Here is a 13,177-nt window from a genome sequence, read left to right on the forward strand (position 1 = left end):
TTTTTTCTGAAAATAATAAATTATGATTGTTCTAATTTTAAACTTAATATAATTAAACCATATGAAATGGAAAAATATTAAATAAACACATAGTGAAACACTATAAAGAAATACATTCCCAAGAATTTAATTAAAAATAAGTGTGAAAAAAGGCTATTTGCTGCGTAAGTCCACTGTATTTTATGAATACGACATTTGAAATTGGTAAGGAAAAAGGATGTTACCATCATTTTTATCGGTTTTTCTCTAATAACTTACGTAATTAATGTCAGATTGGGAAAATAATACACCAAATTATTAATCATTATGCACTTTAAGTCTGTGTATATTTTTTATTTGGATTTTGACAGAAAATCATTGAAAAAACGTTTTTTGCTCCTCCTGTAAAATTTGCTTTGTGTGGATTACGCCTTTTTTCCTTTTTACAGTCGATATTATGTACAGTGGATTCTCAATCTATCGTTTTTGAAGGAACCAGATAAACCAAATGGTAAATGTGGGAAACCAATAAATACTGTACTTGAAAGAAAATGAAAATCCCTAATAACTAAGAATTAAATTTAGAATTTCATATTTATTTTGTTATGACACAGACGTCCGGGGACGACTGCAGTTGAGGATTTGAAGAATCAATGACGGTCGGATTTTCAGGTGGGGGAGTGCAGAACTAGTTAATTTAGAACAAACAAAAGCGTACATTGTTTTTGTAGTATGTGTCCTATGTACATATTATTTATTTGGCGAAAAAATCAATCCAGAAAAATATAGCAAACTAGATATAATTTTAAAATCAGTATGCTGACTAAATGAATGATACACGCAGGAAGACGACAATCACCATAGGTTCTGCCCTATAGCTTTAATCTGAGTACTCTCGTCAAGATAATATTTAAAAAAGTCACCTGCGGAGCAAGTTTACTTCGAGATTATTAAAACTTTAAAATATATGGTTGTGCAATACAATTTTTTATCATAGTTTGTTGATATTAAATACTTCGAGTAGATGTAGGTAGGTACCAACTCAACAATACGCTAAATACACTTACTAATTTTTACCTCGGGAAACAACATTTGGGAAACGCTGCAGTGTAAAACATTACACTGCCGTTAACCTTAGTTTTAGATAGGGGGGCCCGCCAACGATCTTGGCCTGGGGGCCCCACTTCAGGATGTGGGGGCCATGACTCTCGTATTACAGATAAAAATATTTTATGATCTCAGATGGACGTATTAACCTGACATATTATTATCCTGTCAACTGACACTTTTTGAGGTAATTTGGTTTTTTACATATAAATATGATATAATATGTAATTACTTCAATTTGTAGGTTAGATACACTAATAAAATTATTTTAAAGCAAACTGCTTCAGATTATCAAGCGCCAAAACGAGGTGAAATATTTAAAAAGTAGTAATGTTTTACTTTAAACTAATTCAAGTGTGTAATTAGGTTTCTACGGGTGCAGTACACTAGTTAACTTAGTAGCCTGTTATAAACAATCACAGATGAAGTAATGAATGACAGACACCAAGGTGTATGTGCACGGGCTTACCGCATCTGGCGGCGGCGACATTGACGGGCATGTAGACCCGCACATTGGGCTCTCTCTGCAGTGGAACGATCTGGGGTTCCGGCTCCACGTTCACGCAGATCTTGATTCTTTCATTCTTTGACGTCGACGAAGTGTCCACAATCTAAAAAGAATCCGTCCAAAAAATTTAACTGTGGAATTATTTAACCTCTCCTCTCCATATGGCCGACATATCAGCAGACCTGCATACGCAAAAACTCCCACGAGCCCATTTTTTGGCTCATGACATTATTAAAAAAAACTTATCCCATGTGCGCATTTGTCTAAATAACAATTAATACATCAACTCATTATTAGGTGTGTCTAACGCAGCAGTCGGAAGATGACCTATGGAAGATTTTTTGGTGATTCAGCCTAGACTCATAGAGTTTAGAGTAAGGAGGATCGCCGGGTGATTTCTATGGGGCGGTGGTGGTGATGGTGAACTACTCTTAACCCTTTCAAAGCGTTACGAATCCTGGCTTAATACAACAGTGCACTTTGTGATTTCAAGCATCAATAAATCGTAATTAATGTCAGTCAAACATAGACAAATAGTGTCAAGTTCAAAAATGTTATGCCAGCTTACCCTAGTGCCATGACGCATGCTTCGACAAATATTTTATTTACACCTCACTTTTAAATATTATTAGTTTGTTTTGATAATTAATCAGTAGTACTCATTTTCACTCAACTCATAATCTGAATCAGGATCATGAATTGGTTCTTCCATTTCATCGCACAAATTAGCAGGGATATCCATTTTAAAATAATCACAAAAAATCGAACACACAAAATACGCTATCACAAAATGTTTTTAATTTTTCCGATACAGAAATTTTCGATTGTGTGAAAAATGTTTATTCACTTAATTCAATTCACTTAACGTATCTTTTCTTTATAAATGACTGATAACTAGGGTAAATAAACAATTTTTGTCCGTTTTACCTAATAGTATAACTAGAAAATAGTATTTAAAAATGTTAATCAATGATAAACAAACAGAAATATTAAATCGCACTCGTATATTTAAATTACACATTGTTCAAATTATTTGCGAAACTATTAAGTCGCGGATAATATACTAGCACACGGATAATGAATGCAATCTCCAAAAGCATTCCTTTTGTAAATTCACTTTGATCAATGTAACTTTCGAATATTATTCTATTCAACAGTTTACGCACCAAATAGTTTTTCAATCACTAAAAAGCAATATAACATATTATATCGCGAACTCGTATGGTTACAAACGCGTCAGTAAAATGTCTTCTGCACACATGCACTGAGAAGCGATCCGGCCAATATACGCGGCAAATTTGAAGTGACCCGATGAGTGTATTTTTTTATCCGAGACACCCCGAAAAATATTAATTTAAATTAGAAAGAACAAAAGTTTAGGCTATACATGGACAGATGTCAGGAGAAGGATGATTTCTGACTAAATTAAATTAATATTTGAATTTTTCGCGCCTGGCTGAAAGCAGTACTAGGCAAACGAAAATCGAATAGGCTGACTAAAGTCAGTTACCGCGTAGCGTAAAAAGGGTTAAATTCTGATGAAATGTAAGATTTTCACACTTTTTTTGTCCTTTGTTTTGTAAATAGTAAAAAAATAGACGCTATTAATTTGCTTCATGTTAACACATTTTGCGCGGGCTTCCATACAAAGGCGCAGGTACACGCAGCGGGCGAATACCAGCGGAAATTGAAATAAAATCGAATTTTACAAAAATCGCTCTATCTTCCAAACTATCGGTTATTTTTTAATGAAATTTCGAATTTACACTCACCATATATTGCTCCCCAGTGCTGTGTTTCTTTTTAGAACAAATTGTTTAAAATAACATAAGTACATGGTGCTAATCACATGTTTACGGGAAGGTTTCGTAAAAAATATTCCATTCACTATAAATAAATTCCTGCTCAAAAATTATTATTCTAACATTTGGATAAAGTATGATACTTATGAAAACACTAACCCCTGTGTAGGGGGACGTCACAAAATATACACATATAACTAGTCAAACTTTTCTTTTTGTGCACCGAACACACTCGACACTGTCTTTGAGGGTATTTTTTTTTTACCACCGGTAACAATTTTTATCATTCGATGCTTCTTCATATCGAGTGATAACCTCCCAGGATGATCACTTTTAACCACTCTTCTCGGTAATAGTGATGTAGATGGCCCCGCTTCTTCCAAAATTGCGTCGGTTTCGACGATATGGTCGGCTGTCCAAAATTTGCTTATACTACGCAAAAACTGTTTGTAAGTTAGTCTTTTGGTCGGATTTAATATTTATTTAATACTTTAAAAGAATTAAAAAATGAACAATTTAACAAATACACGACAACTCTCTCTGTCCATTTTTTTGTTCTTCGTATGGTCGAGTAGTAAGAGGTGAAATCGATCTTATCGAAACAGTTGAAGATGATGGAAGTGATGATTTGGATGTTGAACTTTAAGAAACTTTAGAAGTCGATGAAAGTCAACATACCACATCAAAATCCACTGAAAAACTGACATTTGAGTGGAAGTGCGATATGTTTGAGCCGCGCGCATTTTGTTTGTATGTTTTGAACCGTGCTTCGAAATTTTCCATACACAAGAAAAGTTTTAGTGATTTTAATGTGTTTAGTGCTACCAGTATATATGTCGACATTTTACAAAAATACTATAAAATTTATTTTTAAAAATACGAAAACATGATTTTATTAAATTTTTTTAAAACTAATTCTTGTAAATGCAGTGTTGTGATAGCCCTACCATATCTGAAAATGTACAGACATTTTCACGAAATTGTGTATGAAAAACTTTTTTGCCGAACTTCAATTGAGGTCTCATATAATTATGTAAGTACATGAAATGTAACTTTTCACTGATTATAATATATTAAATTAGCGGCCCTGGAGAGTATACCTAGTACTTTCAGCTGGGCTTCTAAAAGGTTAACTGTGACATTCATTAAGTAGGTATCTAAAAATAAAATTAATTATGATTTTGAGTGTACAAATTTAATTTTATGGATGGTTCCTTATGAAGTAATAGGTAAGTAATAAGAAATAAGATACATTACGTTATATTTTTTGTCATTTTGATATTGAATTCAGTGTTACTAAAACCATAGTAAAATGTCAAAAAGTTACATATTACGGTTAAAGATGGCAAAAAAATCAGATAACTCGGCAGCACAAAGTTAAACAAAAATCAAAAATCATGAAAGGGGTCAAATAAATAATGAAAACCAAAAAAATTTATGATTATAATTATTTTACGAACGATATAATCACCTCGGACATGCACCCATAGTAAGGTCCGGTGGTGATAAAGACTGTATCCCCCGGAGGCATGGCATCCTGGAGCGTGCGATATCGCCGGTTGCACATCTCCGGAGCCACTTCCAGTTTGGATATAACCGTCTGCAAGGGATACGGACTGGACACGGTGCACCAGATCGCTTCCACAACCAAATTTCCACCATTCGCAATCACATATTTGTACCCTAAAAATATGCATTTCACAATAAACAAGTCTAAAAATATACAAATTCAATGAATTACTATATCTTTTCAATTAGCACATTTTTTACATAGGTAGATGATTAATAATATTAATAATAACTAGCGGAGCCAGCTGGCGGTCGCCAGTCTGTCTCGCTAGGTCTTGCAGACGGCTTGGCGGTGTTGGATATTAATATAATTGTGAAGTATGCATAGACGGCGCCATAGTTTTCCCTTCGGGATGGATTTTCATTCACCTCAGACAGTTTGACATTTCACTGATTTGTCAGTTTTACGATTTTAAAGTCGTCATTGCCAATATAAATTTGGGGTCATATGTCTAGCGTAGTCTATTCTGGAGTCTGGCCTTCAGAATGTCATCTGACACCACCTCAGGCTGCTAAGCCTAGCAGAACAACTGGCAATCGCCGATTACTACCACTGACATTTTGATAAAATATATGTGTTGGTATATAAATGTTTCGTTAAATCACATGCATTTAAATATGATAAATATTACAACTCAATCATTCGAATATAAAGCAACATATGTGACTATCATAAATAGCGATCCAATATAACGTGAATATTAATCTCCTGCAGGTCCCATTTAGAAGAAGGTTAAGAAATAAATTTAAACATTATTTTGTTTCCTTTTCTATAAAAAATAAATGCTTGCAACTGTAGAATATTTAAAAAATCAAATTTTAAATTAAAATTTAACTAACTATTTCTTTTATTCAATGAATAATTCACAAGATTTAAGAATGTACCATTCTAATCATTGAACATACATAATTTTGAAAGACTTGATTTAGAGGAGCGCTGATGAGCAGGTATTAAAAGGCCAATAGTTAAAATTTGTCGTAATTAGTAGGTCACCTCGTAGCATAGTGGATAATGCGCGGACTGGGGCGTAAACCCAACAGATGCAGGTTCGATTCCTGCCGGGTGTCTTACTTTTTTCAAACAGATTTTTTCTATTGGTTTATAATATACTTTCTCAGAAGTGTTTTTCAAAATTAAGTATGTTTAAAATTTAGTTTCCCGGTACGGGACACTCATATCGAAACAAAATTGTTGAAAAATAATGAAGCAATGCATATAACCGAGAGAAATAGACCAATTCTGATAAGAATAGGAATTTATAAGACCCAAAGGTGTGGAATCACCTTAGAGAGGCCTTCATCCAGCAGTGGATTGATACAGGTTGATGACGACAATCATTATAATAGTGATAGTGAAGTTCATCATTTTATTTATATAACATCTGATTTAAAGTAAAATACAATATACATAGAATATGAATTCTCACACTGACGAAATGGATGAAACCAGTCCCAATCGTTATTAAATTATGCGAAATAAGCATTATGTACCAGTGAACATCATCGAAGAGAATATTCATTGTCATTTCTATAGTACCTAACAAATGGATAAAAAAAAATACCTTCAAGTGAAATAATTATTATTTTCATGAGCGGGATGCTATCCTACCTTTCAGGCAAACCGCTTCCACGACAGTGGCGACATCGCCGACATCTATACCGAGTCTGGACATTTGACTGAAATAAAAAAGTATAACGGTAATGGGTAATTTAATAAACAATTTCTTTCATTCTTTTATTTGACAAATTATGTATGTTCAATATAAAGAATGTAACATTCTCAAATATTGTGAATTATTCGTCGAATAAAAGAAATAGTTTACTATTCAATCCAGACCTCTAATTGAAGAGTGATATTCCAAACCGGCCTTAGTCCAAAATTACAAATTTTCATGTTTTGATGGAATCCGATAGTGAGATCTATAGTCTCACTAAAACTTACATTTTATCAAAAAAGTCTCTTCAATTGATGTCAAAATGTGCCTTTTTTTTTCAAAACACCACTAAGGTAACGGTTGATTCTTTCCAAACTCGCCTAAGGAAATGCGCATGCGCAGTTGAACTGTTTTTGCTACATTTACGCTCCAAGCGGCCATAATATAATATTGTAACACGTCAGATTAGAAATGTCAGACGAAATATTAGAGAATTTGTGTTTTATAAGTTCATGTGCACATCAGTAAACTATTTTTTTTATTGAAGATGATACCTACATTGTAGTGTTATTATATAATATATTACGCTTTAAAAGTTACAATGTTTACCTTTTTATCAGTGAAAGAAATTTAATATTATTTTTATTCATTAATCATCCCAACAGACCTGTCCATGACCACATTCTATTACACAATCATAATTATACACACAAAAGATACTCAATTTTACTTCATTGTGTTCCAAACTGTAGTTAGTACAGACTAAAGAAAATCAGTTTTTGAATGAATTTTTTTGAAGTTTTAATATACTTTTTAATGTTATTTATATTTCATGTTTTTGAGTCTTTGAATTTTCTATGTAATTGCCAAACATTATAGTACCGAAAAATTAAGAGGTAAATTGCAAATCGCAAAAATATGATCAGATCAGATTTTTAGACTTGGCCGGTTTGGAATGTCACTGTTCAATTTATCTGAGGTGTTTTCAAATTATGAATGGATGCCGTCCTCTCAGTTGTCAATCCTTATCCTTCCTCTGTGCACCTAAAGGGTGTCCAGTGTCCGGGTAACATACTATTATAATATTTTTTATAATTTTTTTACCATTTCCTCACTCTCTGCTATCATTTTAGAATTACTTTTGGCTTATGTCTTTATTTTTATTATATTGAAATTTAGGTTAATCATGGTCTGATAACTTTTATATATACAGGCGGACCTCGACTTACGAACGTTCGACTTTCGCACAATTCGCTATTTCGCACATTTCAAAATAAAACGTTTTTTTAAAACGTCGCGTTGGCCGTGGGGTTAAGATATCCCCTTCTCGCTCGCAAGCAAGTGCATTTCTTGCGTCACTTGCATCCTGCTCGCACCCGTCACTTTGCTTGTGAGTTAGCTAGGATAGGTCGCTTGCGCAGAAGCGCATGCGGCGTGTCATGTTGTGCGTTTTGCTAATTTTCTTCATTTGAAATATTTCACCCTAAAAATTTATAAACATGAGTGAGAAACGGAAAAACTGCAGTGTTGATACGAACAAAAAGAAATCAAGGACTTATAAACTTCACATGACGTTCTGATTGCGGTGAATACTTTGCTTCAATCGGACGTTCGTATGATACAAACAGGTCTACTACGATATGTACAATTTTGAAAAATAAAAATAAAATTAAGGAATACGTTCAAAATTGTGGAAATATATTATCTTTAAAGATTGTTTCGAAAGGGCACGGCATAGTTATGGATGAAATGGAAAAATATTTGTCATCATGGATCGACGACCAACATCAAAAAGATGTCCCTCTGAATATTTCATTTATTCAAGCGAAGGCTCTTAGTTTGTACAAAGATTGGAAGGCTAGAAAAAGAAGATTCTAACACGATTTTTCAAGCAAGTAACAGTTGGTTTATATTAACCCGGCCGCCGCGTCAGTTTCAATATGAAAGGGGCTCTCTCTGCGGTATCATTTTTCTAAATGCTATGCTTCGCTATATTATGATAAATACGGCAATTAAAAATAGCTGGTATTACTGTTATCATGCCTAGATACATAAGGTTCGAAGTGCCACACTAAAAAATAGAATCGATAGTTGAATTTAGCTGTGAATGCTTGAATAAAATCGTCCATAGTCCCTTGTACCGAAAAAATACGCAGCCATGTTTGTGACGTAAAAACGCGTCATTGAGATTGTGCGCCTATGAAAAGAAATAAATCACTGACACTAATTTTATTTTAGTCATGTTAGAAACACTTAAAAATGCCGTTAAAAATATTGAAAATAATAGCTTTTATTGTGTCGCATATTATTACAAGTTTTATGGGTCGCGTAAAGTTGAGTCCACAGTGGTGGAAATATTGTAATAATTTCTTATGTTCTTTTTTTAGTGTAATTTGGATTTTTACTAGATTAAACTTTTCAGTTTTATTGAGCATTGTGTTATGTTAGTGATTGTCGTTTTATGTTTTATAAAAAAAAACAATATTTATTTTGTAAAATCTGCTGCGTGCTTGTAAAAGTGCTATAAAAACATTTATTGCGTGAGGTTTTAAAATTTCATAAACATTAAATTGCATACAAAGATAATATGTAATACAGTTGAAAAGTCAATATTCCATGATTTACATTTTATATTATGTTGTATACCCGTGTGTTTTTTTTTATACTTACGTTTATTTTTACGTTTTATATATTCCTTCCTGTAATTTATTGGTAAAACTCGCAATCGTCCTAACTAAAATATAATAATATATTATATTTTTTCATTCCGTGTGGACGTATCTTTACGACATATTTACGACTTTCAATAATGAGCTCGATTTATGACTTTCAAACAATTGGGGTGACACATGACGACATGACCATGAGTAATAAAAATAAATGACATAATCCAGAACACAAGTTCAAGTACATATTTATAAATATTTTGACGACACAGGTTCGTTTTTTTGGTTGTATTTTATTCCCGCAAACATGGTGTTGTAAAGATCGCGGTGAATATTCAACTTGACACGATAAATCACTCGGCGCACACTCAAACTCGAATGAAAATATTTTGTATACCTAGTGCGCAGGCGCTAAAAAATACCGCGTAGATTTGAACTGATGCAATCGTACCGGCGAATCTCAATAGATCGAGAGGGTTCGAAAGATCGATGTTTATGAAATTAAAACAACATATTTTTGACAAAGTTATATAGGTGGAAGTAGGCGGATGGATCGGGCTATTTTTTAATAAAATTCTCAATGCCGCATGAAAAATATTTCTTGCGTTATCCACAGGTCAAGGTTTGCGTATCTGACTGCTATACGGTCGCCCATGTGTTACGTACTAGCTGTATCCTACTGGAATACGGTCGCCGGGAAAGGGTTAAATTCACTGGAAAATCGGCTGATGCGGATAAAGATGCTGCAAAAGAATTTATTTCCTCATTATCCAAAATTATTGAAGATGGAGAATATTCCTCTAGCCAAATATTTAATGTAGATGACACAGGTTTATTTTGGAAAAAATACCTAGTCGTACATTCTTATCTAAGGAAGAATCAGTTGCCCCAGGGCATAAAACTTCTAAAAACCGATTGACATTGCTTCTTGGTGGGAACTTGGCTGGTGATTTAAAATTGATGCCAATGTTAATTTATCAACCAGAAAATCCCAGAGCATTGAAAGGGAAGGATAAAGAATTGCTTACAGTAATCAAATAAAAAAGCCTGGGTTTACTGCGTTAATATTAAAAGATTGGTTCATTTTACATTTCGTGCCAGCAGTTAAGCAATATTGTAAAGTTAATGATTTACCATTTAAAATATTTTATTTAAAATAAGAAAAAGAAGAGTGGCAAAGAGTTAACTCTTGATAACTTTTTAAGGGAAACACCCGCAAACCCCACTTAAACATGTCTTTTAAACATCTTATATTTACTTGATAAATAAATATTTCAAAATACACACAATTTAATTATTTTACTTCCCTCTACTTTCGAACATTCAACATTCGCACACCTTTTCAGGAACCAATTATGTGCGATAGTCGAGGTCCTCCTGTAATGTTTAAATCATTCAATACTCACTGGTCGATTATTGTCCTTCGGTGTGAATCGAATGCGTCTCTGGCAGACTTGGAATATTCCTTGAGCACCCCGTCGATTCGTTCGTCTTCTATGGCACTGGCCGAGTCGTCCTGCGCTCGGTTGTAGTACAATCGAACATCCTGGTTGGACACACTGATCACCCTGTTCAATAAGGGGGAAAAAATCTCAAATGAATCGGTTCACTTCTCATAATATAAGCATAAGGCGTACCGGGGTGAATAGATTTAAATAACAAAATAATACATTCCTACTATTCCAAATAAATCTGATAAATCAAAACTTCAACACTTAAATAAACCCGACTCAAACGACAGTCTGTGATGAAAATGGTGTTTCCAAGCAAGAAAACTCAGTTTTATCAGGTATCATTCTCATACGTGATAGGTGTTCCGTGAACAAATGTAATACAGTCGAACTCGGTTATTACTATCACGGATATAGCGAGATCTCGGATGTAATGCGGAAACATTCGTTGACATTTTAGTTTATGATTTTCTCCATCCATTTAATCACTTTTATAACGAGTCACTTATCAGATATACGAGCTAAAATATCGTCAAAAATTTTCTTAAAACTGTTAATGTGTTGATCGTTTAAAAACATTTCAACCCTAAGCAATAAAATCCGACCGGACAGGATGCCGCCGGGATCGGATTACGTTATGACACTAGTTAAGTGTCTAAGTACCTACCTAATTGGTGTTTTCGCCGACAATATAAAAAGTATCCACTCATATGGTTGAAATAAGTAAAAAATCCAAGGTTTGCGAAGTCAGTAGGTACCCACCAGCGTTCATTAGAATAAACAACTTCTTTTATAGTTTATGAATGCCATGCTTGTTTCGGGGATTTTTACGATGGTTTTCAGACTTCTTATTGTCGACTTTTTGTGTTATGTGACTGCTCATTTAAAAATACTTATTCTCTGATATAACGAGTAACGCTTATAACGAGCAAATTCAATCGGTCCCATCTTCCTCGTAATAACCAAGTTCGACTGTATATATGCACACACACGATGGCCTAGCAGTAACGAGTCCCGGGTCTGACAAATTCACATTTTGTTTTTCAATGTGTATTTGGACCCATAGGTGAACCTAATAGGTTGAGCGAGTGGCTGACATCCGTGTCTTGTAAACACAAAATCAGTTAATACAACCTCCACTCTGTGTGAGCCCATACGATCCTCTCAGGATCGAAGATGGCGTAGTTAATGCGTAGACGGCACTCACTTGGCCCGGTTGAGGTGCGGCCATCCCACCCACACGATCTTCCCCAAAAGTGATGAGGCAACTTCTTCGATGGCCGGCTCCTCCTCGACTCCGTGGCAAATTTCCAGGATAGCGTTATCACTACGCGACGGCTGATCGAACACGCGGACTCGTTCTTTTGAAAAACGTGTCTATAATATAAAAAAAAAAAAAACATTGGGAGACATTAAGATTGAGCGCTCGGGTAAGCACACATTTTTTTAAATAACTATATAATGTAACAGCGTGTATGGGAAAGAATTTGGACTCTACAAGAATTTTTGGAGGCTCTTAGATTTTCGAATCCTCATAGTCGGTTTTGGGCGGCTTTCACGGAAACTCTGCAAGAAATTATTTTCTGAAATTTCAACCTTTCCTCTCTAAATAGTATTTTTAAATAAACAATATCTATTTTAGCAGTTAATGCCCAACATGCAACTTTCAAATTATAATATATTGCATTGTTAGGAAAATACAATATGACTGCCGAGTTTGCCTGCTGTACGATAAATATTACCAGAGATATTCAATAGGCATTCAATGTTCGATGGCCTCAATTTGGGTTCTAGAAAAACGGCGTTTAATCGCCTAATACCGAATTTTCATAATTGCTCATCAGCTTACTAATTTTACTTTTTAGTAAACTGAACAACATATTAATTATTATATGAACGAATCCTTCAAACGGTATCAGAAATTAACAGATTTTCAGATTTACAACGTATAATCAAATACAGCCAATGCCCAACATGCATCTTTTCATTTTTTATGTATATTATTTGGTTAACCCAACATGGCCACCGGGTTTAATAGCTGAATGTGAAATATTACCAGAGATATAAGGCATTCAACGTTTGCATGATGAGGAAGTTAAATCGAGAAGTATCCAATTTTGAAATTATTATTTAGCCACCCATTTTGGAAACTCAATAAGGAAATATTCAAGGCTAATGTAATATGTTTCATAAAATATTGATTACAACAGGTACTAATGCCCAACATGCAACTTTTCAGAACTTAACAGAGATATAAAGCGTCAAATATTTTAACGAATGAGGGTTCTAGCTAATCGGCGATTAATCAACTAGTACTCAATTTTCGCAATCGCTATCTAGCAATTTTTTTAGAAAACTTTGCAATATATCGTTTTCTAAAATTCTCATTATATATCTTGTCGGTATCAGAAAATAACACTACCTATTTTAAGAAATGGAA

General features: G+C 34.0%; 1 protein-coding gene across 3 annotated transcripts in view; it reads right to left on the reverse strand.

Moving 5' to 3' along the window:
* Positions 1-13,177, reverse strand: part of pcm (5'-3' exoribonuclease pacman) — a 60,042-nt gene that overhangs the window by 20,914 nt on the left and 25,951 nt on the right. For all 3 annotated transcript variants that reach the window (XM_085952502.1, XM_085952501.1, XM_085952500.1), the window contains exons 15-19: positions 11,945-12,114; positions 10,693-10,854; positions 6,575-6,642; positions 4,868-5,079; positions 1,556-1,697 (exon numbers count right to left, since the gene is read on the reverse strand). In XM_085952502.1, the coding sequence (XP_085808628.1) occupies positions 1,556-1,697; positions 4,868-5,079; positions 6,575-6,642; positions 10,693-10,854; positions 11,945-12,114 (754 nt within the window). The remainder of the gene's footprint in view (positions 1-1,555; positions 1,698-4,867; positions 5,080-6,574; positions 6,643-10,692; positions 10,855-11,944; positions 12,115-13,177) is intronic.

The sequence above is a fragment of the Rhyacophila brunnea genome, unplaced genomic scaffold (genome assembly GCF_057557595.1).
Source record: "Rhyacophila brunnea isolate RB1 unplaced genomic scaffold, BYU_Rbru_1.0 scaffold_3, whole genome shotgun sequence".
In the NCBI taxonomy this organism is placed as follows: domain Eukaryota; kingdom Metazoa; phylum Arthropoda; class Insecta; order Trichoptera; family Rhyacophilidae; genus Rhyacophila; species Rhyacophila brunnea.